At 38.9% G+C, this 27,828-nt stretch overlaps 1 protein-coding gene across 3 annotated transcripts in view; it reads right to left on the minus strand.

Moving 5' to 3' along the window:
- Positions 1-1,966: 1,966 nt before the first annotated feature.
- The window catches only part of MDFIC (MyoD family inhibitor domain containing), a 76,986-nt gene continuing 51,124 nt past the window's right edge, over positions 1,967-27,828 (minus strand). For all 3 annotated transcript variants that reach the window (XM_084896203.1, XM_084896205.1, XM_084896204.1), the window contains 2 exons: positions 27,452-27,727; positions 1,967-5,360 (listed from right to left, as the gene is read on the minus strand). In XM_084896203.1, the coding sequence (XP_084752329.1) occupies positions 5,113-5,360; positions 27,452-27,727 (524 nt within the window). In that variant the 3' untranslated portion in view covers positions 1,967-5,112. The remainder of the gene's footprint in view (positions 5,361-27,451; positions 27,728-27,828) is intronic.

Below are 27,828 nucleotides of genomic sequence, written 5' to 3' on the forward strand. Positions count from 1 at the left end.
TCATGTTGACAACTGACAGCTCGGTCTGCAGCCCCTGTGGAATGTCACTTGTCCCAGTCCAGTCCAAAATGGGCCGGCGGATTTCCGCTGGCCTAGACTTCCTGCTCTCCAGGTGGGGCTGTGCTGTGGCTTTCCTTATATTCCTTTCACTTCCAGGTTAACTTCTGCCTTCATTAAAATGTGATCATTTACACAATACTGCCATTCCCAGTCCTTTAAAGTAGAGAGAGCAGCCGTTGTGCACTTGGGGATTTGGTGACATGAAGACACATGGTAGATCTAGTCATCGGTGATAGTTTTTGGAGAGAGAAACAAACAAACAAACAAACAAAAAAACCTCTATATCAGGGTTGATCAAAATGTTATTCCTCTCCACAACCCCTTCCATTTTAACCAAAACATCTACAAGTAATCCTAAATAAATGAGTAAATATTAGTAGCGTCACTGTTGAAACCAAGAATTTTCTCATGGGATACGCCCAGCTTCTCCCATGGTGTGAAACCTCCTGAAGGGGACAGGACTCTCCTGAGATGCCTAGAGAAAAGCCACAAAACACTTCCTGTTTAACGTGGGCCACGGGAATGGTGAAAAGGACCCTCCTTGTAGTAACTAATGTTTTATTATTATTATTATTATTAAGGTATTATATGTGTACATATCTTACCAATTCCCCCCCACACTCCCATACACGCCCTCCCTCCCCAGAGTAGTAACTGTTTGATTTAACAATATAAACAGTGTGAGATAAACCTATCAAATATTTCCCGCCCTTGAAAACAAAAACGGTAGTGTAAAGGAAGAGAAAAATTGTTATTTTAGTATTTGATGAAATGATATTATGCCTGACAGATTAGGTGTAACAGACCTACAGACCTACAAATCACAAGTAATTGTAAAGGGCATAAAGACATTGACTAATTTGAAAATTAATATTATTAATAAATAAACTTATTCATCAGGTGGTTGGGTAAATCTAAGCATTTCAACTGAAATTCAAGAGAGTAAGCCACGAATCCTCTGGACTTGAGCCTTACTTGTTTTAGGCAGTGACTCTGACGTTTATAGCATTAGAATCTAGGGCACTGATAGGTTTGTGCGAATAAAAAATGGGATGTTATTTCCTAAGGTTACTCCTTGGACAATTTAGAGAAACTTCTTCAAGTAAAGAAAATGAATATAGTGATATACTGTAAGAACACAAAAATAAAGTATTATATTTCTACATAACAAACCTTCTACATAATTTTAGAGAGGTTAAATACTAACTGTAAAAAAAGAAAAAAGTCCTACTATTTAAAAATTGTGACAACTGAAAACCCTAAATAATATTTCTGATGACTTACTTTTAGGCAAAACTCATTAAATCTAATACCCAACTTCATAGAACTTTCATGTACATGCAATGTACAAAATTACCATGCCCTAGCTGGTTTGGTTTAGTGGGTAAAGTGTCAGCCTGTGGACTGTATGGTCCTGGGTTCGATTCCAGTCAAGGGCATGTACCTCAGTTGCGGGCTCCTCAGGGTTTATGCAGGAGGCAACCAATTGATGTGTTTCTCTCACGTCAATATTTCTCTCTCTTCCACTCTCTCTAACAATCAAAGGAAAAATGTCCTTGGGTAAGGATTAAAAAAAACACACACCACCTTAATTTTTATAAGTTGAGAGATAATTACAAAACAAATATATAAAAACAAGTTACTTTTTTTAAAAGGTACAAAACTTGCATTTTGACCTATTGTGGAATACTATGTTTTGAAATCAATATGTCAACTGTGATTTTCAGTATAAGCTGAACTGATATTTTTCATAGTTCATTATGGGTGTGATTTACATAAGGAGACTAGAAAACCTTCAAAAAAGGAATGAACATGATAAAAGCCTCAGGTTTTAAAATTACAGTTGAATTTTTTCAAACAGCAATTAATATATCAATTACATACAACAGAACATATCTACAAAATATTCTAAAGCACAAGAAAGAGGTCCTATTTTTATTTCAAAGTAATGTATTCATGATAATACAGGTCAAGTTTAAAAATGAGATTGTTTCTACATTTAAAAAGAAACCGAGTCTATAACTGTAAACTATATCACTTAGTCACAACAGCCATATGATTCAACAAAAACATGTTACATACAGAAATTCTAAAACACATTGAAATTATTTTCACAATTGCCTACTTTGATTTGTTCCCCATTTATTTTTTTAAAAGTAATACAAGTGATAGCATTATAATTATTTAACAGGGTAGGAGTTAAGGGAAGACTAGATGATATAGGCATGCCATTGAGATGAGTACGGCTTTGCTAGGAAGCTGCCTTTTAACACTCTCCAAGTCTGTTCCCTGATGATCAAAGGGGGAAGGGACTGAACAGAGGCAGTTTGGACGCATGCCCAGCGAGGTCTGGGAGGTCTGTGTGCTCAGTGTCAGTCACACCTGGAAGACAGTCAGTGGCCAGCACAGGCATGACCACAGCGAAGGTGTGAGACCTGAACAGTAACACTCCTAGACAAAGGGAGTTTCCTTGTGTGCCCCCCTTGCTTGCTGTCCGTGCCTGGCCCCTGTGCAGAGGGCCATTGCCCTGCACTCACCCACGTGGTCCACGGCCATGCGGCTCCCCATGGCCTAACGGACTCTAACCAGCCTGATGCTCTGCCGGAACCAGCTGCAACACGGACTTCCTTGGCTCTAATAAGACCCCAGCGGCACCTTTCTCGGGACTGGCTGAAGGGACATGGGGACTTTGGAGCCCAAGGAACGTAACTCCCTGCAAGCAGAGCGTTTTTTTTCCGCATCTCTTTCTTCTGTGGGGACTCCTGAAAACGCTCGTTGCAGAGGTACCCCAAGAACCCACTCCCACGAATGAGAGCGGAGTCTGGCCCACTAATCTCCCTAGTAACACCAGGTGCTTTATGGAATGACTGCAAAGCACACAACAGAGGAAGAGCGCTATGGGTACAAATATGAAAAAAAAAAAAGATTCCATTAGTGTTCTCTGTTACAGAGAAACATTATTTTAAAAGTGCTAATGTTTTTACTGCAAATAGTAGCAGAATATAGTTAAGTATTAGACTAACCACTTGGTTGAGAAATTCTGCAGGATAAAAAGTGAAATATTTTAATAATTTTAGAACATTAGAAGGCTTTAATAGGTCAATACACAGATGACACACATCCTAATATGGTATATGCCTAAGGTAACTCTGGGTACATGTAAATATTCAGATTCTAGTTATTATGACGTTCTTATATTTGACGTAACAACTAAAACACAAGGAAGAGAAAGTCAAGGGAGAGACAGATGTTTACTAGAATTCTATTTAAACCAGACACTTTAAAGTTATGAGTGTGTGTATGTGTGTAAACGAGGGAGTTAACTACTTTTTAAGCATTTTAGGTAAAGATATAAGTAGAAACTAGGTTTCATTTCAAAGAAAAAACCATAGGTAGCATTGCCATGCTTTAGATTTAAAATTTCTCTTAAAAGACTAGGTTTGCTTAAAAGCTTCCTAAAAATATGCACTTGTTTTTACTCTTAATTTGATATTCAACCAGAAAAATTGAAAATAACTATTAATCCAAAGTATATTTTCAAAATTTCTTCAAGAAATGACATTACATCAAACCAAACTACAACTTCAGGAAGATCAAATGCAGGAGACCACGTGGTGTGAACACTTCCTCCTCCTTTTATCTGCCCAACACAGTCTCCATCTCAATAGCAATATCCTCAGTCTTGTAATTGATTTATTTTGGTACACAGGGTTTCCTAACCTGCCTTGTTAGTTTAATTTTACATAAAATCGCAATACTGAAATTGGTCAGGTAGTGGATGTTGAGACTCCCACTGCATTGGAAGAGTGGCTGGCTGTTTATAACATACAACACTGCTTAAGAAACAAACCAAAGACAAACCAACCCATGAGCCCCCTTAGAAAACAACACAATTCTCAAGTAAAAAAAAAAAAAGGCTTTTGAATAAATCAAAACAAAAATACTGGGAGTTTAATATTAAAAATCTCCTAATTTAAATGCAATTTGTCAAAAGCATTTCACATTCTTTAGAAAATATGGTTTATAAATAAGGCCTTCTGTTTTTATCCAAAACTTTATCATAACTTTTACATTAATGTAAAAAAATGTATATTTTAGTTAAAATTTATAGTGTTGTGTTTTTTTTTAAGTTATAGGTTTTACAACTAAAGAAAATAGATACTTAAGGTTTTTTTTTTCTTTAACTGCTTAAAAATACACAGTGCAGGCTATTCACCTTAACTTTGCCCTAAGTTCAAATAATTCATCCCAGCAGCAGATGAATCACTCATTCAAAGAGGCTTCCTCAAATGTCACATTCTCCTTGAACCTTTCTGAACATTCCAGCAAATATTAGTTGTTCTTTTCTGTGTATTGCGTTCCCATATCCTTTTGAGTTTCTCTCTCTCATAATCCCCACAGTATGCCTTGTGGTTCATTTTTTACAGGTCTCTTTCCTCCACTAAACTCTCTAGAAACTGAGTGGCAACCATCTCTGCATCTCACAGATGACACACAGTACGCACTCAATGTCTGCTGAGCAAATGCAGAAAGTGGAGAACAGAGCACAAAGATGAACTTGGGGCGCCCAACTACTATATGGATTTGTTTCCCCAAGTTTACTTTAAAGTAAAAATATCTACTGTTAACCATGAATAGATGCCCATCAAAATTAGTCTGCTTTGAATATCCGCTGAGAAATAACACATTTGGAGCAAAAGCCTTCTGAAAACGAATAAAAGAAATAGAAATATGTACGAAAAGGAGGAATTATTTAGTTGTTTTTGTTGTTTTTTTGGTCCTGTCTTGTTTTGTTTTGTTTATTTTTTTGGTCAAAATGTCCCTTGGTCATTGAGTCCTATGAAAGAGTTTAAAAGTAGTTAACATGTCACATACTAAACCATGTAGATCTGGTTAGAGGGGACAAAAGGCTTTCAGAGATGACTAACATGAGTCAACAGTGCAAATACCGGGTTGCTTGTTTCATGAAATCCTACCGTGTGCTTTTTTTCCTTCCTTAAAAGGAAACTTTAAAAACACTCTCCAGTTTTAGCACGAACGGAAGATAAATGTTTACGAAGGAAAACAAATGCCGCAGCACTCCATGCAGATCTCCAAACAGTCCGAGGACTCGCAGCAGGCGTCCATGATGCCGCAGTCCGTGTCGCAGGGGCAGTGGCAGTCGTCGCCCCCGTCGTCCCCGCAGCAGCAGCAGCAGGCTTCCGAGGTGCAGACGCCGCAGGAGGCCTGTCCCAGGACGATGTTGCAAAGGGTCAGGAACTCGCAGAACAAGCAGGCCAGGATGCAGTGGACGCAGCAGTCTTCGTTTCCCACGGGGAAGAGACCGCAGAGTGGGGGGAAAGGAGGGACACACAATGCGTAAATCCTCAGTAGGCTGGATAATAACTTGGTCAAAATAAGTAAACCCAGAACCCAATGGCAGGCTTTCCTAGAAGTCTTTTGTAGGCCAAAATCTCAAAAATAAACTTAAGTTAAATTCTACATGAGAGATCTTTAGAACTAATACTCCATATGAGGGGGCGGGGGGCGGGGGGCGGGGATTGTAGCTGTCTATACATGCACGAGTGCATGTGGGTGAGATTATTCCTGTCACACACTATGCAACCAACCTTGGTACTAGGCTCCTCTTTCTGTATATATCCATCTTCCCTATATCCAACTGCTCTCTGTCACATAGGCTAAAATGATTCCAGGACATTGAAGTCTTATCAGAAAAAAAAAAAAGAAAAAAAAAAATCCTTCAACTGTTCCACTCACCTGCTCCAAACATTGAGCGAAAAAAGACATATTCAGTATATTACTGAATAACTGAATCAATAGTCAAATTGGAATCTATTGAACTGGGATCCGCATGCTTTACTTGCCAATAAAACTGACTCCATTTCATGGTATCAAATATTTTCAGTTTCCCAAGAACTAAAGAAAAACTGAGACTTCTGTTTAGGTGCAACCATTGTTCCTGGGATCCAAGTTCTGCCTTTTTTTTTTTTAATTTCTCTACTGATTAAGGTATGACATATGTGTCCTTATCCCCCAATTAACCCCCCCCCCCCACACACACACACACTCATGCCCTCACCCTCCTATTTCTAAGGAAGGATTTGTCCCTTAACAAATGTGGATGAAGACAGTGACACTGCTTTCCCACTCCAGTGTGGCAGCGCACTTTGCATTTCCATTATTTCCTGAGACATCTCTAATAATCTCCCTTTAAAACAATATCTAGCAAACTTCACGAACTGATATAAAAAGGCAAGACATCAAAGAGATCATAATCTAGAGATTTGGTGCCCCATATTTTAAACTTCTTTCCTTTAGAATGGTGATTTTCAAGTTTTTCATGCCATAGCTTACATAAACTGATTACTAAATTTCTGCTGCACACCAGCAAATATATTTTTTTGCTGATCTGATAAAAGAAATAAGTATGATTTTGATTCGTTTTTGATTCATTCACACTGGACAGCTATTGTTGTGTTGGTTGTTGTCTTTTTTTTTTTTTTTTTAATAATCTAAGGGGGGGGGGGATCAGTGCCCCTGCATGTTTTAAAAATTCAACAGTTAAAAATCACTGCTTTAGAATTTTGTCGCAAAAGAGCAGTTGAAGAAATTTTCTATTTCTGGAGGACTTTAACATGCATCACAAAGTTATTTAAGACCAATGTTATAACACCTTTTTCCAACTTCTGAAATGCTTGTGAATTTTTACCAGGCCTATTTCTGGGGGTGCGTGTTGTTGTTGGTTGGTGTTGTGGTTCGCTTTTTCTGTATTTTACACAATGCGAGCTTGAGGAGGGCACTCTGCTGGCAGCAGCAGAAGCAGCAATGTGGAGCCGCCCCACCCCATCCCAGTCACACCCACTGCGTTTCAGTCTTGGCGTGAACACTGAGTGCCTCTGAGGAGTGTCAGGAAACTGCGAGATCATCCCACAATATGCTCCCCAACTCCTTGAATGTGCCTGATTCTCTATAGTCTCTAACTTCATAGAGTCTCTAACTTTGTAAAAGTGGGGAATGTGCAAACACAAGGCCATGTTCTAAATGCCAGATGGCAGACTAGGGAGGGTCCGAAAAGAATTCAAAAGAGAAACTCCAGAGCTGTTTGTAGAATTTAAGGCTTCAAAGAACGCAGCAATCTTTCCTTTCATTCCTGGGCCCACTCTGCAGTACAATGGTCTGTAGAACAACTGGAAAAAGATCACAGAGTTGTAAGGTCTGCAGGTTTCACTCCATCTTCCCTGATGTTTTAGTAGGAGCTGATCATAGAAGGAGAACATGGAAAGCATCCACATTCATAACCTTGGAAAGTACTGGGTTTCTAGATTGTGTCTTGGTTTATCTCTTTATAAACTTTTATCCTAATATCTCACTTATATATGTCTCTGTACCGTCGAGCTTTTACAGGAATTATATTATTATCATTTGTAAACTATTAAAGATGTCATAAAGAGCTAGCTTTATTATCAGTATTATTATTATGAAAATAGTGTTGAACTGGCAGTAAGCTACACTTCTGATCTTAACTTTCTTTTCCTCTGCTGAATGCTGTATTTCAAGACTGAAAGAGGGCGGCTACAAAAGCTCACTGACGCTGAAGAACCTTTAAGTGAGTAATTTTAAAATGACACCATAAAATTCCTATGAGTAGCATTTTTGTACAAAAGATTTACCCTTGTTGATTAATGTAGCTTTAGTCCACCCATTTTCCAGGTGTATAGCATTCCATTGACTTAATGCACCAACGTTTATTTATCCATCATGCTATTTATGAATATTTGGTCATTTCCAGTGTTTTGGTATTCTAAACATGGCTGTTTTGAACAGTTCTGTGCAAGACTCTTAGAGCACGAATGCTAAGTAAGTAGCAGAATAATGGCTAGGTCACAGGATGTGCATATGTTTAATCTTATTAGGTAATTCCAAATTTGTTTCCAAATGACTGCTCCAAAATTTAACCCCACCAATCAGGTATGAAAATGCTCAGGGGTGCATATCCTCACCAATCTTTGACACTGTGATATTATAATTTCATACATGCCAATTAGTTAAGTGTCCCGCTGAGGTTTTACTTACTAAGTTTGGACACTTTTTCATGTTTCTGTGCCATTCATGTTTCCTCTTCTTTGAAATGGCTGTTCAGCGTTCATGCTTTCCACTCACTTTTATATTGATTTGCCTCTTTTTTTTTTCCCTTATTGATTTGTAAAGTTTTAAATATTCAAGATATCAGGCCTTTGTCAAATATGATTGTCTTTTCTCAGTATGTGGATTTTTCAGTTAGAATGACAAGAGACAGATGAATTAATTTTTAGAGCATGAGAAATTGAAGTTATCGATAGGAATCCAAATTGTCTTATAATTAGCTGGAGGTATGGGGTTGGATGGCTGAGGAAGTGAAGTGGCAGATGGATAAGTCTGGCAAATCAGCGAGAAGAGGAGGAGGCATTCGTAAGATCTGGTAGCCTAAAGAAATACGTAAAAAGTTTTTGTGTCTGATTCTAACCAAGGCCAGCCCATATACAGAAAGGGAGAAGACACCAGTAAGGAATCAGGAGGAACAGACTGAGTGTCATTGGTGTGAAATCAACAGTCTCGGGTGAAGAGTGGTAGAACTGGCATTCCAAACTGAACAACTCATTCATTCATAGGCTATATTCCTTTGAAAATTAAAATACCTTCCAGATTGTAGACAATAATAACAGCTGTCACACAGAAATCAGAAGTCCTAAGCCGAGAATAAGATCTCTCCAAACTCCTACATTTAGCCAACAAGATCTACCAGTTAATTAAGTCTGTTCTTGTCTTTGTATTTTTAGTAAACAAAGAAAAATTTTAAAATGTTCTTAGCTCTAAATAGGTCAAATACACCTTTTCTAGCCTGTCTCCTATAACTCATGATTTCTATAACTAATAGGTATGACTGATGGTTTTACATACATGGGAAGCCTAGCATTAATGAAGAAAAAGTATTTATTGGCTGTTGTCAGAATTAAAATAGGTGTTATCTTGGGACAGTGATGTTTTCATCACTCATTCATTAAAAAAACACAAAACTATTTAAGAAACTTTATACTCAACTCTGTTTTAAGGTCTTTATAGATATTAATTTATTCAATTCTAATAATATTCCTAAGAAGCAGTTATCCCCATTTTAGCAATACCAAGGAAGATTTATGGGAAATTTAGGAAATTCATCTAAGTCATGGAGGCAATAATTAGCAGCAGCCACTTGGAGGGAGGGATCACTCCTAATACTCACTTAACCTTCCTGGGGGACATCAGTTTTAAATCCAGAACATTCTGTTGATTTGTCTTGCTGATTTGTTTTTGGCCTTGAGTCAAGTCCCTTTCCTTTCTAAAGATGATTCTGAGTTTCAGTTTTAATGAAGAGTTGCTAGTAAATGTTAACCTTCAACAAGTACGTGTAAAGTTGATGAACTGCTGCCAGTCACATTGTCAAAACAGACATAAGAAAGAGATGTCACAATCAAAAGAAAGAACTCTAATTAAAATATAAAAATTAAGGCCTATAATTATATGAACAAGAACAATGTTGCAATTACATAGGAACTCTAGTGGCCTAACTAGACTGATAAAATGACAGAGGTCTCAAAATAATAAGCTCTTTATGTAAATATTAAAACTTACAAAAAATAGACAGCTTATCTAAACATGCCACCTATATAATTTCCTGGAAAAGCACTTTGGGCTACTCTGAAAAACCAAATCTATTAACAGGCCCCTAAAAAAACCACAAACCAAAATGCATTCTAGAGATTAAAGTGATATGAAACAAGGTGAATTTACAGAGACATCTACCAAAAACTTTTATTTCCTGTACTTTATAAGAAAAACACCTCAATATAACAACAACAACAACAAAATGAATCCCTAATATCAAATCAATAATCTGACTTTTCATTCCTTGCCAGAAACATCTTTTTTTTCACCTGTGTTCTAGAAAGAGTAGTTTATTTGTGACTTGGGGCAATAAAAGTTAAATAAACTAAGAAAAAAATAGTTGTTACAGTTTCTACCACCATCCTCACCCCCACCCCCAGGAGAATCAAAAATCATAAAAGGCATAAAGATGATGGTTTTGTGTGAAGCAAAGAGGATTATAAGAATTATTAAACTAAGCCTTACATAGAGAAACAAACTGTAAAACAGATGATTCCTCCGCATCCATGAAGTTCAATGTTTGAAATAATTCTTGGCCCCATTACTGATGCTTTTAGTTTTCATGGTTTTATTCAGTCATATTTGCAGTTTTTGCCAAAAGTGTTTAACCTCTGAGAAACCAACTAGATTTCAGGAAAAGGTCCCTGTCCCAAATTGGGCCAACCAGGAACTGCATAACTCAGTGGGCGACTGAGGGGAGAACACGGCACAAGATGGAAAATTACTGCAAATTTGGCGGGGGAGGGATGTTATACCAGCAGCCAAGAAGCTAAAGAAAAAAGAAAAGCATGAAAGGAAATCTTCAGCACGATGTTTTATTTTTGTTTAAAGTTATGAATCACTGCAGACACAAACCCAAACAAAATCTTTAGGTTTTAGAAAAAGTCATCAGGGTGAAAGCCATAGAGCTGTCTTATCTGGAAATCAGCTGCCAGCTTCCCAATCCCAATGAAGGTCCCCACTGGGACCTAAACCGCATCTCAGGTGACTGCCGGAAATATCTGTGACTAATCCGAGGGGCTTTGTTGTATTTAAAAATGAGAGTGAAGATTCATTTCTTTAAGAGCACGTTAGTTCAATAATGAAACGATCCCCAACTGATTTACCCAATCATATATGGCCCAAACTACTAGGAAAATATGAGGAAAGCTGTTTGTTACAGTGAAAGGAACCCCGACCTAGAGCCAACAGAAAACTCTGCAGGGTAAGCTCTGCTCTAGTCTAAACACGCCTCCATGTCTTTAGTTTCCTTCTTTCAAGATGCGGTGTGACTTGCTCTTGAATTTCTTTGAACAAAGACGCTACACAATGGAGTACAGGGAAGCCAAAGAGTAGTGAGTTCTGAGAATAACCTACAGCCCCTGATTGAGCAAAAAATAAAAAAATTAAAAAAAAAATGCAGCTGTGCATGCGTCTTATCTTAACTAATCTCAACTAACATTTCCTAAGGCTGAGAACACTTGAAAATACACTCTGAATCAGATCCCTGTCACGTAAACTATACATGGAGAAATAGAAGTTCATTCTCCTTTTGAAGAGGCCAACAATATGCCAAAAAACAATACAGATTAGAACATGAAGTCATTAGAAAATGCACAATTAGTAATTTAGGAAATTGCACTGAGAGAAAGCCTGACTCTGGAGCTTCCAAACTACAGACAACCCACGGCTGTTCCCATGCCTTTAGTTGCTAAGGCTCCTGTCTGCCTGGTAAGGGTGCAACGGGACTGACTCATGGTGTGGAGAAGCCCCAATGGGTGAGGCATCCTTCTTCCCAGATATTGCTCCATTGGGACTGTTATTTCTCAACACAAGATAAAAAGCGGGCTAGAAGAAGGTTTCGGTAGTCCTGAACCCCCGCCAGAATGGCTGAGTTCCTGTATGGCCTCTAGGAAAAGCCAGCTATGAGGAAGGGACACAGACATCTCCAGGGAGTTGTGCTTCTGAAGTGCTCGCGGAGGCAGGAGACATTTCCTAAGACAGCGCGGTAGCTCAGCTCCAATAGCTCCCTGTCTCTAGGCCAGAGGACTCGCAGCATCTGGCGCCCGCCCTAGCATGACCTGCTGCCTGCATAACCGGAAATGCGCCTCCACACAGAGCCCTCTGGCACACTGCTGTCAGCCAGAAAGCCATCAGCACTCACCTGCTGGAGAAAGTGAGTTAGGTCAGGAGGTAAAATAAAGAGGACTACATTTGCACCTCAAAACAAAGATGACCACACTTGGCCCCAGCCGGTTTGGCTCAGTGGAGAGAGCATTGGCCTGAAGACTGAAGGGCCCAGGGTTTGATTATGGTCAACAGCACACAGAATAAAAAGATGACCACACTTGTTGAACAACAACAAAAATCTTTACTATTATTTTTCATCTCGACAAACTTAAAATAACCTTGGGGGGAAAACTGCACCATTCTTCAAGACCCCACAAAAAAACTCCGTTGGCTGGCTCTGTGTTGGGCCCTGGGGATGGGTCCAAGCCTGTGAACCCTTAAAGAGACATTCTCAATTCACTACAGCCTTGAGAATCTCAAGGATCTAAGACCTGATGGTTTTCAAAAGTAGGTGTTTTGGGGCTCATCTCTTGGGTGCAGATCTTAATAGTTGAGGTGCCCAATGTGAAGTTTGAACACTTCATTCCTTAGAGAGAAACTCTGGGTTTTGAGTTCCCTCCTGATTGTGGGTCATCACCCCAGAGTTTGGATATATGGTAGGATTATGTCTCAGCTTCTCTTACCAGCTATGATGTGTTTGTTTGTTTGTTTGTTTGTTTGTTTTTTTCTCACTTGCTTGATGTGTAGGATTCAACTGACTAGATTTTTATTTTTCAGAAGAATTTGCCCTACTAGTATATGTATTTGTAGCGGCACAGATGGCTATGGGAGAAGGTGAGTTTAGGTTTTTCCTACGTCACAATCTTGCACCAGAATTCCTCGTACCGAATGCTTTTGTTACTAGCATTAACCTACTAACAAGACCCACAGGGTTGGCCAGGTCCCCTGTGACACGAGGTCTTCATGGTAGCCTGGGAGTAAACAAACACACTAGGAGGAAACTGACAGGATTCCCAGGCTGGGGTAAGGCACAACAGCGAGTCCAAAGGGCGGAGGCCAGGCAGTGAGTGTTCTGGGCCCCCATGAAGGAAGAGGCAGCGTCCCCAGCAGGAGGAAGAGGGCTCTGAAGGCAGGAGAAGCTTCCCCTTGACAAGGCCCGGGCGGCCCGCCCTGGCCCTGGCCAAAGAGGCCAGGAGTCTAGCGTATACTCTAGGCAAGATGAAGAACAAACCACGTGAAATGTGACAGCAAAATGAGATGCCAAAGCACATGGCAAAGGGTGCACAGGAGGTAAATCCTGCTATTTATGGAATTAGTTTATGAATCAATGATTGAATTGTTACTCTTGCCACATCCCTCCTTCTCCAGCCATGTTCTCTGTTAACATTATTTGATTTCTTTAAGGCACCATCGCAAGCCTCAGATAAACAGGACAGTGTTACATTGAAATTATAAGGTATAAATACCTCCACCTTACTTTACTGTACAAACAATTTCAGAGCTAAGAAAATCTACAAACATGTGTTTGCAAGTACTCTAAAACCGACAAAAGCATATAAACAGCTTTCTCATGGAATAAACATTTTTTTGGCCTAACTGTATTACTTTAAATTGCAGAAAAGAAGATAAAAACCCTCCTACGGAGCTGTTTCCCAACCCTCTGCACTTCATCAGGGCCAATCCCCATTGGGGTTTTCCTGAGTCTCAGCTCATCACTTATGGTGGCAATTCAGACAAACCAATGCTTCCCCCCCAAAAATCCCATAATTGCCTGTGGTGTCTGTTGCTGTCTTTATGTTTGGTTTCAGTGAGGCTTCTAACAACAGAAAAACAACATTGTTGGGGGCACAAAAACAAAGATGAATCTTTCATAGCATGCACAAACCTCCTATATAAAACAATTTCACCTTGCAAGACTGTTTCAGAACTATGACTACTTTATTCTATATTAGCTGAGGTTTAAATTAATTATAAAATATTTTCAAAAGTATAATAGTTTAATACTATAATATATAAGTATTAAAATTAGTAAAAACATTTCTCAGTGAAATGAGAATTTCTCTTTCACTTGAATCATTTTTTGGAGTGAGGCAGGTTCATTTGAGAATGAGAATATTTTTGTTTTTGTTAATCCTCACCAGAGGATACCTCCCCTTTCCTCTTTTTTTTTTTTTTTTTTTTTAATAGAGAGAGAGTACAAGAGAGGGGGAGAGACCAAAAGAAAGAAACATCAATATGAGAGACACATCAATTGGTTGCCTCCCATAAGTGCCTGCCAGGAATCATGCCTGCAACAGAGGTTTGTGCCCTTGACCGGAATCAAACTCACAGCCCTTCAGTCTGTGGGCCAATGCTCTAACCTTTGAGCAAAACCCACTGAGACAAAATAACTTTTAAAAGCCAAGTAATGAAGAAAACATATGTATTCTGAAAGAAATCAAGTCTAGTACAATGACAATATAATTCAATCTAGAAAAAAATAATTATTTAAAAAGTCTTTCATCTTAGATTTTTAGAGCAATTTCTCTTAGGCTATGTCCTCATACTCTCATACTGTCAAACACACGAACTCAAATAAACCCATCTGAAAACATTATTATTGAAAATGTCATGAATCAATGCCACTTGGGTTCTCCTAAATTGTAATAAACTGTTCAATGAAATGAGGCAAAATATCTAACTGCAATGAATCAGGATGGAGAGAAAGTATGAAAAAGAGAGAAATGAGAGGAGGGAGAAGTGGGAATTGGGGATGAATGGGGAAGGGGGAGAGAGACAGACAGACGGATAGACATACAGAAGTATACCTGGGAGTAACAAGTGGGCTTGCATGCTAGATCATCAAAGATAAAATCTTCTCCGAAAGCACACAAAACATAGTCCTAGTCGTGAAGGGCACCTTTTCGTTCCTTCTCCTTCAGAATCCTTTTTAAAACTCTGTGTTCAAAGTTAATATTTCCCTAATCATCCATTCTTAAACATTTCTGTGCTATTTAGCCAGTTTGAATACATAGCGATGATGGAGGGGGACACACACAGAAAGGAATTGAAATACTGTTGTAGTAAAACCCTGGAGGCAAAGTAAGAAACATATGAAGGCACTGAAGACAATCATTTAAAAAGTATAAAATATGATATTACCAAAATAGTTTTAGTAAAAGACAAACGGATGTTAATATAATCCTGTTACGCTTCTTTTGAATTTTCTCTTTCCTACACTGCCCATGGGCTGAACACATGGCATTTGGAGAGGAAAGTACAGTATGGATGACACAACAGTATTGTTTCAGTTCATCAGCCGGTGTCAGCATTTATATTCTTCTATCCTCAAAAATGGAACTAACTCTTTCAAAGGTAAAACACTTTAGCTAAAGTGATAAAAATGTAGGTAAAGTAAAATACGAAACATAAAGAAAATGTTCTGATTTATTGTGAGCCTCTGAGATAAAGTTTTAACTGTGACAGGTCACCTCAGATATTTGAAGACAAAAATTATACTCAGTGAACAATACTCTGCTACTATTTCCCCATGTACCCACTTCATAAATTACAAGACTCATGAATCATCAGCCAGTTTTTGTCAGAACATTCAAAACATCCTGACTATCCTGTATTTCCTCTCCAAAACTTCCTTCTTTGAGAATTATAGTATTAAGCAATGTCTAATGCCATCATTGTAAGTATGAAGTAACTTTTTGAAAACCTTCTAAAATAAAAAGAAACTTTAATATGTTTAACATTATTTCAAATCAATAACTACAACAGGGAGCACTTTATAATGTATCTCCGCCCCTCTGGCCAACTCAAAGACATCCTTCTCCTGCATCATCAATATCTTCCCTCCATGAGCTCATTACCAGCAACACTCAGCCAATAAAACCCTACCCCTAAAAGCATCCCCCTTAGTTCACAGCCCTTTCACCATTCTTCTTCGGGAAAACTTCTTAAACAGAGTAGCCTACACTACTAATCTTTCACTGCTCTCTTTTCATTCTCTCTGGAACCCACTTCCATCAGGCTTTTGTCCCCATCACAAAAACAAAGCATGAAGATCACCGATGATTTTCACAGGGCAATGCCAGTGGTCACTTCTCATTTATCTTACTGGGCTTCTCATTTGCATTGGACATATGACTATTCCCTCCATCTTGAGACACTTTTTTTCCCCCTGAGCTGTCCCTCTTTGTTGCTTCCTTCTCTATTGTGGTTTACTCATCCTCATTTTTTTTTTTTCCTGGTTCTTCCTTATTTTCTGACCTCTACATATGGGAATAGTTTAAGGCTCAGTTCTTGGAATATTTAACTTTATCTACTTCTTGGACAGTTCTTAACTCTGCTTACATATTACAGTGAGTCATGTGGGCAGCTTCTAAAGGAAGCCGATGCCTTGGTCCCATGCCATTGCATTCTGGGAACAAAACCCAGAAGTTCTTTTCTTTTTTTTAATTTTTAAAAATATATTTCTTTATTGATTTCAGAGAGTAATGGAGAAGGAGAGAGAGAGAATGATTGGCTGCCTCCTGCACACACCCCCCACTCCCCCCACCCCACCCCCCCCAGATCAAGATTGCAACCCAGGAATGTGCCCTTGGCCAGAATCAGACTTAGGACCCTTCAGTCTGCAGGCTGACACTCTATCAACTGAGCCAAGCTGAAGCTGGCCAGGGCTAAAACCCAGAAGTTCTTATTCAAATATGCAGGATGCCAGGGTTGAGAAGCCCAGTGCCAGGTGACCCCATCCACTGAACATTCTGTGCTCTGATGATGCAACAAAACGTGTCCCAGGCTGCAGATTTCTCCTCTAAACCTCAGACTCCTCTATCCAACCACCGATTTCACATCATCCCTTGAGTAGATAATGGGCAACTAAAATCCAACATGTTCCAAACCAAACTCCTGATATTCCTCCCAAACCCTGTTCTTCCCACAGTCTGCCTATCTCTGCTAATGGCAACTCCATGCTTTCAGCTGCTCAGGCCAAATAAGTTGGAGTCATCTTTCGCCCCTGTGTTTCTCTCACTGCAATCTCATCCTCCCGTTGATCTTACTCTGCCTTCAAAGAACATGCATGTGCAACAACATCTCGCCACTGCCACCTGCTCCAACCCTCTCATCTCCCATCTGCACTCCTGCAGGTGTCATGGAGCAGGGCCTCCCCTTGTGCTCCAGTACAAAAAGCAGTTGACGCTCAACATGGTAAGTCAGATCATGTAGGCTGTCTTCTCAAAATCTGCCTTTGCCTTCCTACTTCGCTCAGATCGAAATCAAAACTTGACTCATTAGCTCCCCTATTATTTGCTCCCCTTTTCAGTGTTCAGTTCTTAGAGATAGTTAACTTTAGAATAAGATATCAAGGGTACCCAACATCTGTGGTTATTTCCAGAAACAACAGAAGAGGAACAGTATTCGGTTGCCATCTTTCTGAAACTCTCTTGTCAGATTCTCAAGGAAGCCCATGAACCAAAAATGATAGAATCGCTGCGTAAGACACTACCACAATTAATCAAAAATCCAATTTATTATAGCTGAAGTCTTAACCCTTGCAAGCTTTTCAATGTGGCTTATTCTTCACTTCACAAGCAAACATAAATTTACTTTAAATACATGTTTAAATTAAGCTATAGTTTTCTATTTCTCTAAATTATGCAGTTATTTACTAATTCATCTTTCCTATACTTTTTTTTTCTAACTCTTAAAGTGCTTGTTTACTTGTTTATGTGTTATATCCTTTCTAATACTACACTATGTGCAAAAGCCATTTTTAAATTTAATTAGGGACCCTAATAACCTAAAGCAGGAGAAGCTATCAATTTCCATCAACTTGTGGTCCAAAACAAAGTCAGAAATTTGGAACTCAGAATTATAACTGCTTGCCCTGTCAATGCATTCCATTCAAATGCAATTACTGCTCCTGGAATGAGGTGGGAGTAGGACTTGAGATAGGCTTTTAAATCATTTTAAAGGTTACATTTCCTCAGACAAAGTTATTCCGCAGAAGTTACTCAAAGGCTTCTAAGATTAATCAGCCACTCAACCCACACAGAATGGAGTCATCTAGGTTAACCATTCAGTAAAGGCTTCCCTGGTTGCTCAGTTCTCTTGCTTTGATAATAGCTGTGCATTCACATAATTCGGTATATTGAACTCTATATCTAAACTCTAAAGAAATAAAATGCTGGCTTGTCAAGAAAGTATATTATCACCTTCTTAAAAATCTTCAAATGTTCTCTCTTTCCTGAACTCCTTCTTAAGCACACTCAAACCTTTCCCATATTAAAACAAAATAATACAAATCAACCTCCCTGACCTATACTTTCAACCTGGACTTTGGCTTTTCTGGAGCTATTTATCGTGTTTCCACACATTCCATAACCCATATTATTCTGGATTCTCCATGAGAATAGCTCTTAACTAGGTAGCAGAATGACATCCATACTGTTAAATACAATAGAATTATCGCAGTACTCATCCTACTGAAACTGTCAACAATATCTGATGCAGTATCTGGTTCAGTCCTTTAAAAAAATAAAAATAAAAATCTCTCTCTCTCTCTCTCTCTCTCTCTCTCTCTCTCTCTCTCTCTCTCTCTATATATATATATATATATATATATATATATATATATATATATATATATATTGGTTTTAGAGAGGAAGGAAGAGAGGGACAGAGATAGAAACAGAGAGAGAATCATTGATCCACTGCCTCCTGCACACCTAACACTGGGGATTGAGCCCGAAACCACAACATGTGCCCTTGACAGGAATGGAAACCGAGGCGGTTCTGTCCGCAGGCCAACGCTCTATCCACTGAGCCAAACCAACTAGGGCCAGTCCTTCTTAAAATTCTCTTTCCCCGGCATCCATGACATCACTGACCTTTCCAATCTGTTTCTTCTCTCACCTGTTTTCTCTCAGCCTGATAGTCTTCCCTTTGACTCTTTGCCCTTTGACCTTTCCCCTAGACTGATTTAGAAGTAACATGGCCTCACTCCGACTTACTCTGACATCACCGTGGAGAAAAGTCTACTCAAGCTGATCGCACACTCCCACCCCACCAGACTGGCTAGCCTCCAGTGATCCCTGAGTCATGCCCCTTTCATCCCTCTGACCTTTCCTCTTCCATCTCTGCCCGGGAAAGCGCATTCAGATTACATTTCAACATGCCCTCTGCTTGCTTCTAACTCCCTTGTTCAAGCTCCAGTGTATATTTTTATTTTCAAATGGTCTTGGATTGTGTATCACACTTGAAATGGAACAGGTCTAAAATGCAACTCATGGTCAGCCTCAAACTATATCCAGCTATTCCCCATAATTCCCTAATTTCTATATTTTCCCAACTATTGGAGCTGGAAGATTAATGACAGTCCTGCTTCGGATGCATGCCTGACTGCTGCTCCACTTCTATTCAGAGTTAGCCCTGGGCTCAGACCCTTCACTCAGTCCTGAAACCCTAAAGAAAACCTTCAGAGCCTCCATTACCCATACTTGGCACAGCTCTTTGTATTGAAAACAAACTTTCATTCTACAGAAGCTTGGCTGCCCTACCCACCTCTTACTATTTGACCTAATAAAAACATCATCTCAACCTTTCATCACGGTACAAAGAAGACATTACAATCGTAGAGTGTTAACAGGGTCCTACAATTTGTTCCATTCTTTCCATTTAGCCTCTTATTCTGCAGCTGGGTTTCTAAAAAGTCTCCTCACTGGATGCCCCACACCCCAAAGCTTCCTGGCCAATCTATCTGTGTCTCCATTGTTCTATTTCCTCCCCACCCGTCTCCTGAGTAAATGCTAAGCTAATAGAAATACTTTTGAGTACTGGCCTGAAACAGCTTGTCTACAAAACCAGAAACCAAAGGTGGAGTCCATAATACATAACGGATAGCATCCATCTCTTCTTCAACATGGCCTGAAAAAGTGAGGTATGATCTAAGAAGCACTCAGATTTGAGGCAGACTGGGAGGGGTTTCTGTATTACAAATGTTAAATTGTATGTATTTCAGAACCTTATAAAATCTTTTCTTTTTGCTCCTTATCAAGTGAATAGGTATAACAATAATTTACTATAAATTATATAGTTAACCTATTTCCCTAAAGGATGTGCTTTTAAATATTTACTTTCAACCCTAAATTAACACTTACCACTAATAAATACTTTGGATAGAAAATTACTTACTTTTAAGAAGAGAGAGGAAATGATTAAATGTTTCAAATAAATAAATAAATAACCATGATTTGTAATTGCAGGATGATTTATACTTGGACATACTCAACTTTGATCATGCCTGTTCTCCTTACACATACACACACCCTACTCTTTGTACTACTGTTGTTCCATGAAGTGTGTTGGCTGAGCAGAGAAATTTATTAAAATCCTCGTTTCCAATAAACTGACAAACATTGCATCAGAAAGCAGAATTATAAACATATTCTAATACGGAACAGAAGACACTGTGCCTCAGAAAACACAACAAAATAAAACATCATCCAAGCAAAATAAGCATCTGAGAAATGCAGCAACATATCTTGTCCAAGTCCCAGAAAATTGGTTTCTGGGAGATCAGATTATTACACATGACAAAGTCCAATTTATCCTTCTACTAAGATACTAATACTTGTACAGTTGTAGGCAAAACTGAGAAATTCATTTATTTGTTTGTTTAAATATATTTTTATTGGAGGGAGAGGGAGAGAACTATCAATTGGCTGGCTGCTTCCTGCATGGCCCCTACCTGGGCTCAAGCCTGCCCCAGGCATGTGCCTTGACCTGGAATCTAGCCAGCGAGCTCTCAGTGCATGGGATTATACTCAACCAACTGAGTCACAGGAACCAGGGCAACACTGAGAAGTTTTTATGGGAAAAATGAGTAAGATTTTGTAATACTACTAAAACTAAGAATGAATCATTCAATTTAAATTTTACTTTTCTAATTTTTTTAGGATTTGGGAATGCATATTTGAAAAACATACAGGATAATGAGAACACTTAATGGGGTGGTCATCAGGAGTTCTGAGTTCTAATCCTGCCTCATTTGAGTTTCTTTTTCCCTTCCTGAAGCTCAAATATTAACACTCTCCTCTACCTCCCTCTGAGGATTTCAGCTTTTCTGAGGTTTTAAACATAACGTTAAAGAATAACTACAGATGTTCTCCAATTTATATTCCTTTCTTACTTGGGCATTAACTGAACATTCATTATTAACCAGGTACTAGGCTGTGTGCTAGAAATTAAGAGATGAATAAGATGAAATCTTTGCCTTCAATGAGAGTTTTTAGCGCAGAAAGACCAAAATCATAGGTCAACTTTAGAATTATGTTGTATGTGGCAGGTACTGTAGGGACCCAACAGAGGGACAATTAGCCCAAAATTGGGGCATCAGGATATGATGCCTGAGCTGAGGCTACAAAAAATGTGCACAGATCAAGAAGGCAAAGAAAGTTATGAGAACATTCCAGTCTAAAAAGAAGTAAAGGCACTCAGCTGTGTCACTTAACCATGTGTGCAGGGACCTCTACGCCTCGCAGCAAAGGCGCAATTTCAAGTTCAAGGAGTTAGGTTGGAGCGGTAGATGATGCGGAAAGAAAAGGAAGCCATTAGGTCAAAAATATATTTTTCCCCCCATTTTATACCAGTGATTCTCAAGGAAGGAGGGGGCGGGATGTATGTGAACGACCTAGTGGGCTTTTCAAACTGTCCTGCGCCATTGTGGCCATCGCTTTGATGGCTGCGCACCCCAACTAGACTGTCTCCCATGGAGTCACGGCCATCCTCCTCCTCACAGAGGGGACGATGCCTGTCCCCATGGTATGTTGTGTTCACAGCTACACTGTGAACACAAGGGTAAATACGCTGAGAAAAAGGGAGAGAGGCGTTTAAAAAGGAGACAGAGAAAGATCACAGAGATTAGAAGCCAAGAGAATAGTTTAAAGAAAGGGAAGGAGAAAGAACCAATAAAATCAAAGGACTGGGCTTAAGTCTCTCCATATGTCCAAAGACTTCCTAAAAAGCTTCTTAGCATCACAAAGTCAACACGTCTAAAAACAACTCGTCAGCTTTATCTATGGTAATCATTCTTACATAATTGAACTAAAGAATTTCTGCAGTATGGAGAGAATAGAGAGTAGAATGCTTCAAGGAAATATACAGGATACTAGATGTAAAATGATGGCCTTTGCAGAAGTCATATATATCTAGCTATGTAGCTTCCTAACACAGGGCATCCCAGGCTGCCCGGAGACTGTCCTTCTTACCTCTCTAGCCTCATTTCTCCTAATTTAGCTCCTTAGCAACAACAAATGGTTTATGGTTCTTTGAGCAAAATACATTAGGTCATACACTCCTTCAGCCTCGAATGTCTCCCTCAAATCCCTAACCTAATCTTATCTTTCAGGTCTCTATGGAGGCACTGCCTTCAGGAAGCCAACATTCCTGACCCCTCCCAGTGTGCTCCTTAATGATGATGATGAAAACAGAAGCTAACATTCCAAATATTTCCTCTGGGCCCGGCTGTGTGCCAACTCTGCTAAATGCAATATCAACTGAACTCCTCGTCACAACAATCCCATGAAGGAGGGACTAATAATATCCCATTTACAGATAAGACACTGACACATACAGAAGTTAAGAAACCTACCCAAGGATACATCACCAGTCAGTAGTAAAACCAATTTTTGCACCAGAGCAAGCTGGGTCCAGAGCCTCTGTGTGATGAGATATTGATATGTATATGATATTCCTGATTCTCTTGTTCAGCATCTGTGTGCAATGAGCTGCTGAGATTGGCTATGCATTTCTTTATAAATATTAAATTTGTCAACATGAAGTGTATGTTACCAAAGATTCCTAAAAAGCATAAAATCTCTTCTAAAAATATCTTGGTTGAAATTTAATTTTTATAAAACTACTAGGGACCTGGTGCATGAAATTCGTACACAGAGAGGGGGAGTCCCTCATCCTGCCCTGCACCCTTTCCAATCTGGGGTCCCTCTCGCAGTCCAAAACCACTGACTCCAAAGCGCTAACTTGCCTGCCTTTCTGATGCCCTTAACTGCTCTCCTGCTGGTCTGATGGCCCTAATCTCCTGCTGGTCTGATGGCCCTAACTGCTCTCCCCTCCTTGTCTAATCCCCCTAAATGCCTATCTGCACTCCCCTATGGGCCTGATCCCTTTAATTGCCTATCTGCATTCCCCTCCTGGCTTAAACCCACTAACTGCCAATCTGCTCTCTCTCCCAATTTGTACCTTCAGACTTTGGCATGGGAGTGCTGAGGGCTCTCCCACAAGGCCCCATCCCCATCCTGACACCCCTGCTCCAGTTTTAATTTAAAAACCTTTATTTGTGTATTTTCCCACATGGTACTTTTTTTCTACTGTATATAAAGTACTTTTCAAAAGAACATTTTTTAAATGAACATGTGCACACATTCTCTTTTTCAGTGCTAGTTTCACAGAAGAGTAGAATAAAGTGATTTGGAATAAAAAATGTATCACTTACTAACTCCTGGGAAACTCTTTGAAGCTAATGTAATGGGCATCACTGTAAATTAATAACAACAAAAACTTAGACACAGTCTAGTCTTTCAATATTTTAGAGACTAGTAGGGAAGAAAACAAAACCCAGGTATAGGTGTGAGAATTATTTTAAAATTTTAGTAGGTAGTGCTTCAAGACAAATCTATAGTAATAAGAAGATCCCTATCTCACGCACAGGTGTAATATCAATATCTGATGTGGGTGGTGAAATGGCCAGTAAATGAGCTTTTTTCTGAGGATTTTTATAAGCAAAAATATCAGGAGTTAGCAGCATAGGCTGTGGAGCCAGAATTGTCTGGGTTTGCATCTCAATTCTATCATACACCGATTGACTTTGGTGGCTTCACTTAACCACTCTGTGCCTCAGTTTCTTCATTTACAATTTGATAATTACGTATTGTTCACAGAATTACAGTGCTGTTGGGAGGATTAAATGATCTCATATGAACAAAGCAGGTAGAAAAATACGTAGAATGAATCTAAGTAACTAACTACCTAAACCAAGATAACTTAAAAAGAGAATGCGATGAAGCACATGTCAGTCTATGTGTACTCAAGCCTTAGTGTACCTACAGTGAAATACATATTAAAACATGCCACCGACCCACTATCTCAATCATGGGGCTGAGTCAATCCTTACCTTTGTATAAGCAATGGGCACACCATATCTTAGCAGTCTTTTCCAAACTTAATCAGCAAAAAAGTCCTTAGTGTTCTTACTAAAACACTATGAAGTGGTTACATATTTAATTCCATCATTGGAACCGCAAAATACCCCTCTACTTGTCAATAGCATTTACGTACAACACAAAATTGTAATCAGGAACACCATTTATTCAGAAAAATACAAACAGGGTCAAACTGAGCATGGTTAGCTAATTTCGAAGTTCTCAGTGAATATTATCTCACTATTCATTTGGTCATTTTGCTGTAAGAAAAACAGACATAGGTGATGAAGACTAGAGAAAAACGTAAAACAAAAAGAAAAACATAGAACTGAGAAAATGTTAGCTATTAAATTTCCCCACTGTTATTGCATTTTATTGTTGACAGTATTACAGGTGTCCTCATTCTCCTCCTTTGCCCCTTCCACCCTGCCTCACCCCACCCCACCCTAGGCCTTCACCACAGTAATGTCTGTGTCCATGGGCTATGCATATATGTTCTTTGTCTAATCTCTTTGATTAAATAGAACAAGTAGAAATTTACTACTTTAAAAACCTTTATTTGTGTATTTTAAGTCTGTTCCATGTACCCACACCTCTGGAGCCCATTCAAGACTTGCTGTCCTGGAATCCAGATCTTATGTCTGTTCATCAAAACCCTTTCTGGTGGTGCTCTATTCTATTCCACAGGTTTGAGATTTCTTCTCAACCAAAGACACCAAACATTCTCTACAGCAAGAGACCCGTGTGTAGAGTTCCTGAGGCGGCTTTGCTGAAAGAGCTGAATCACAGAATCTTGGAACTGAAACTTACTTTGAAGATTCCTAGTCCACACCTTTCACACCATTTTCTAGAAAAAGCATCCCCAAGGAAACCCAAGTCCCCTAGGTAACCGGCAGCAGAGCTGAGACTGTTTACTTTGAATGTGCCTTCTACCAGTTTTATGCCTATTTGTTTAACTACAGTGCACTGCCAAGAAAACAGACTTAACTGTAAAACTGAAAATCAGAAAAAACAACACAATTTCAGGCCACAACCTTAAACAGCAGCAAAGAAAAAAGAAAACATCCAACTCTGAGCAAATATGTATCTGGACAATGGCATTTTCATCTGGATTCAAGCAATCAAAATAAAAGAAACCTACAACTGGCTAAATTCTATAGCTTAACAGGAAAGTCATGGATAGGACACCGTACAATATATTTAGTCATCTTCATTTGTACTTCATACTTCTCATGACCCCCAAGCCCTGCCTGGGACAGAATTTGTGATAATGTCAGGATTACCAGGGACTTCCCCATCCATCTATTTGTGGTGAGCCGTAAGTGTGAGTATGTATGTAAGAGGGAGAAACAAAGATGGAAAAAGGAAGAGGGTTTATAGAAGTATATTTCATATATTGATTTTACTCTTTCTTCATATGCAGCTTATGAAGCTGCATTCTTACATCAGAAATAAATTGACACATGATATTAAAAGTAAGCAAATAATAAAAACTTTTATTAAAATGCCATAACCAATTTCAAGTGGGATTAATATGCAAATATTACTATTCTTTATAATAAGTAAATAGCAAATGGAAAACAAGGGGTTTGGGACATAATAAGCAAATTCAAATGCAAAAAACAAGTGGGTTTCAATTGCATTCAATTATTTCACCCAATCACCTAAAAATGAAGATCTTCTCAAGAAAATTGCATTGCCTTCCCAACTCCTTGGAGATCCAGTTTAGTTAACAGCCTAACTATGCTTCAGAGATGACCATGTAGCTAACATGTCAAACTAATTTTAAAGTGTCAATCACGTCCCCTTCAATCTAATTAGTTTGGAAAGTAGTGTCACTGACCTGGAGCCACGCAGACCCTTTATTATCATATTATTTGATCAACCTAACACTTTACCTCAGTTGAATTTGAGACACCTGTTAACAAAATATAATATCCTTTCTCCCGCACATTACTGGTACCTCTCTGTACAATTTTCTATTTACAACTCAATTTATCCCTATAGATAAGCACAGCCAATTTCACAGAAACATCCGCAGAATTTCCCTTATTTTAGATTTCCTGGCAATTAAAATAGAAATGTAAAGGGAATAACAAAGAAATAGACGTATCGGGTGGAATAGGTGAGATTTTTTGAAGCTCAAGGACTGCTGAAAGTGGGAAAGAGGAAGAATGAAATAACACAGATGTGCTAGGAGAGATCTGGAACCTTCAATGTGGGAGATAACTATTCCTTTCTTAATATAATACAGCAAGCCATTTTTTTTTTAATCTGTACGTTATAAACCCAATGTCATCACATGGGTTCATGTTATAATAAAGAAAAGGTTTCTCAGGCTCATAATCTTTAACCTCACTTTAATCTGAGCGAGTGCAGGAGGAGGCCCAGTTGAATGAAGTAATAACCAGGTCCTGAGAGGACCAAGGCCAGACCACAGTGAGCCCGGAACGGGGTGGGTGGCTAGAGGATGCTAGTCATCAAGCAACAGAGATCCCCTGGCTCTCTTCCTGGCAGGAAAATAAAATTACCAAATCATTTCCCAGCTCTGTTTTGCATATTGAAGAACGGATTTGTAAGCAGGTGATCTCTGAACCATAGAATAACATATGAAGCCAGGAACAGAAAAAAGAATCACATATGTTTGTGTGCCACCACAATGTTGTGTTCATATTTGCAATTGTGGTATTAAAAAAACTACAGAATGGTTCCCAACCTTTATTTGGCCATGCCCCACCTAAGCATGTCTAAAATCCTGAGCCCCCCATCACCCCACACACACACTGTAACATATAATTCTTATTATTCAAAAAGACAACTCCTATTCATGTGGAGGAAGCCTAAGAGGACATTAATTTGGTTTAAACAAGCTTCCAAAGAACATGCCATCCATGAAAGGGAAAAATAAAAGAACAAAAGGACAGCTGAAGTACTGAGGAAGAAGTTATTAAGAAATTGCTTTTTAAAACATCACATGAAGTGACATGAAAAAATGGCAAATAAAGTTCCAAAACACATAATAGAGAAATTAAATATATAAATGTCACTATATATATATATATATATATATATATATATATATATATATATACATACTGTATTTGAGGCCCCGAAATCCATAAGAAATGCAAAAAATTCAGTTAACTCATTCTTGAATCGCCCCCCTTAAAAATAAAATTGCCCCCCTGTGGGGCGTGGGCCCACGTTGGGAACCACTGGTCTAGAAGTTACAGTTAAAATAATGACCATCCCTGACAATAAGCAGGATGTCAGCTGCCCAGGCTTCCTTTCATAGCCTGTGTTCTCCTTTTGTGAGTGAAGCGGCATTTTACCAAGAGTCCCATTTATCTTACAGATAAGGGAGATTCTTTTTGAATGTTTGCTTGAAAAAATAATTATTAGGGAATATGATTTTACACACGGTCAAGCAAAATATGTATGTATCTCAAACTTACCTTCAGGTGAGGAGCCTGGCTTTTGGGAAAAGACTTCATTTACTTTACTCTTCTTATTGATATCACTATTTACAGACAAGCTGGACTGAATTTTTCTATGCACTTTTTGAGAAACAGGTGCTGAAAGTCTTCGATTATCCACAGACACGTGTTTGGCTCCATGGTGAATTCCATTTCCATTGATCAGACTTCTGTGGCAGTTCTTTGTCTGGTCTATGTCCTCCTCACTGGGTTCTTGTGCTGAAGTTTGAAGCTGAGGCAAGCGCTGAGGTTGGGCTAAGTTAAAAAGCAGGAAAAATTTATCAGGTTAAAAAAGAAATTAATATTTAAAAATAATCCAAATACATTCAGTAACAGACTGCTTTGAATTTTATCCA

The sequence above is a fragment of the Pipistrellus hanaki genome, assembly GCF_964339955.1.
Source record: "Pipistrellus hanaki genome assembly, chromosome: 10".
NCBI classification, from domain to species: domain Eukaryota; kingdom Metazoa; phylum Chordata; class Mammalia; order Chiroptera; family Vespertilionidae; genus Pipistrellus; species Pipistrellus hanaki.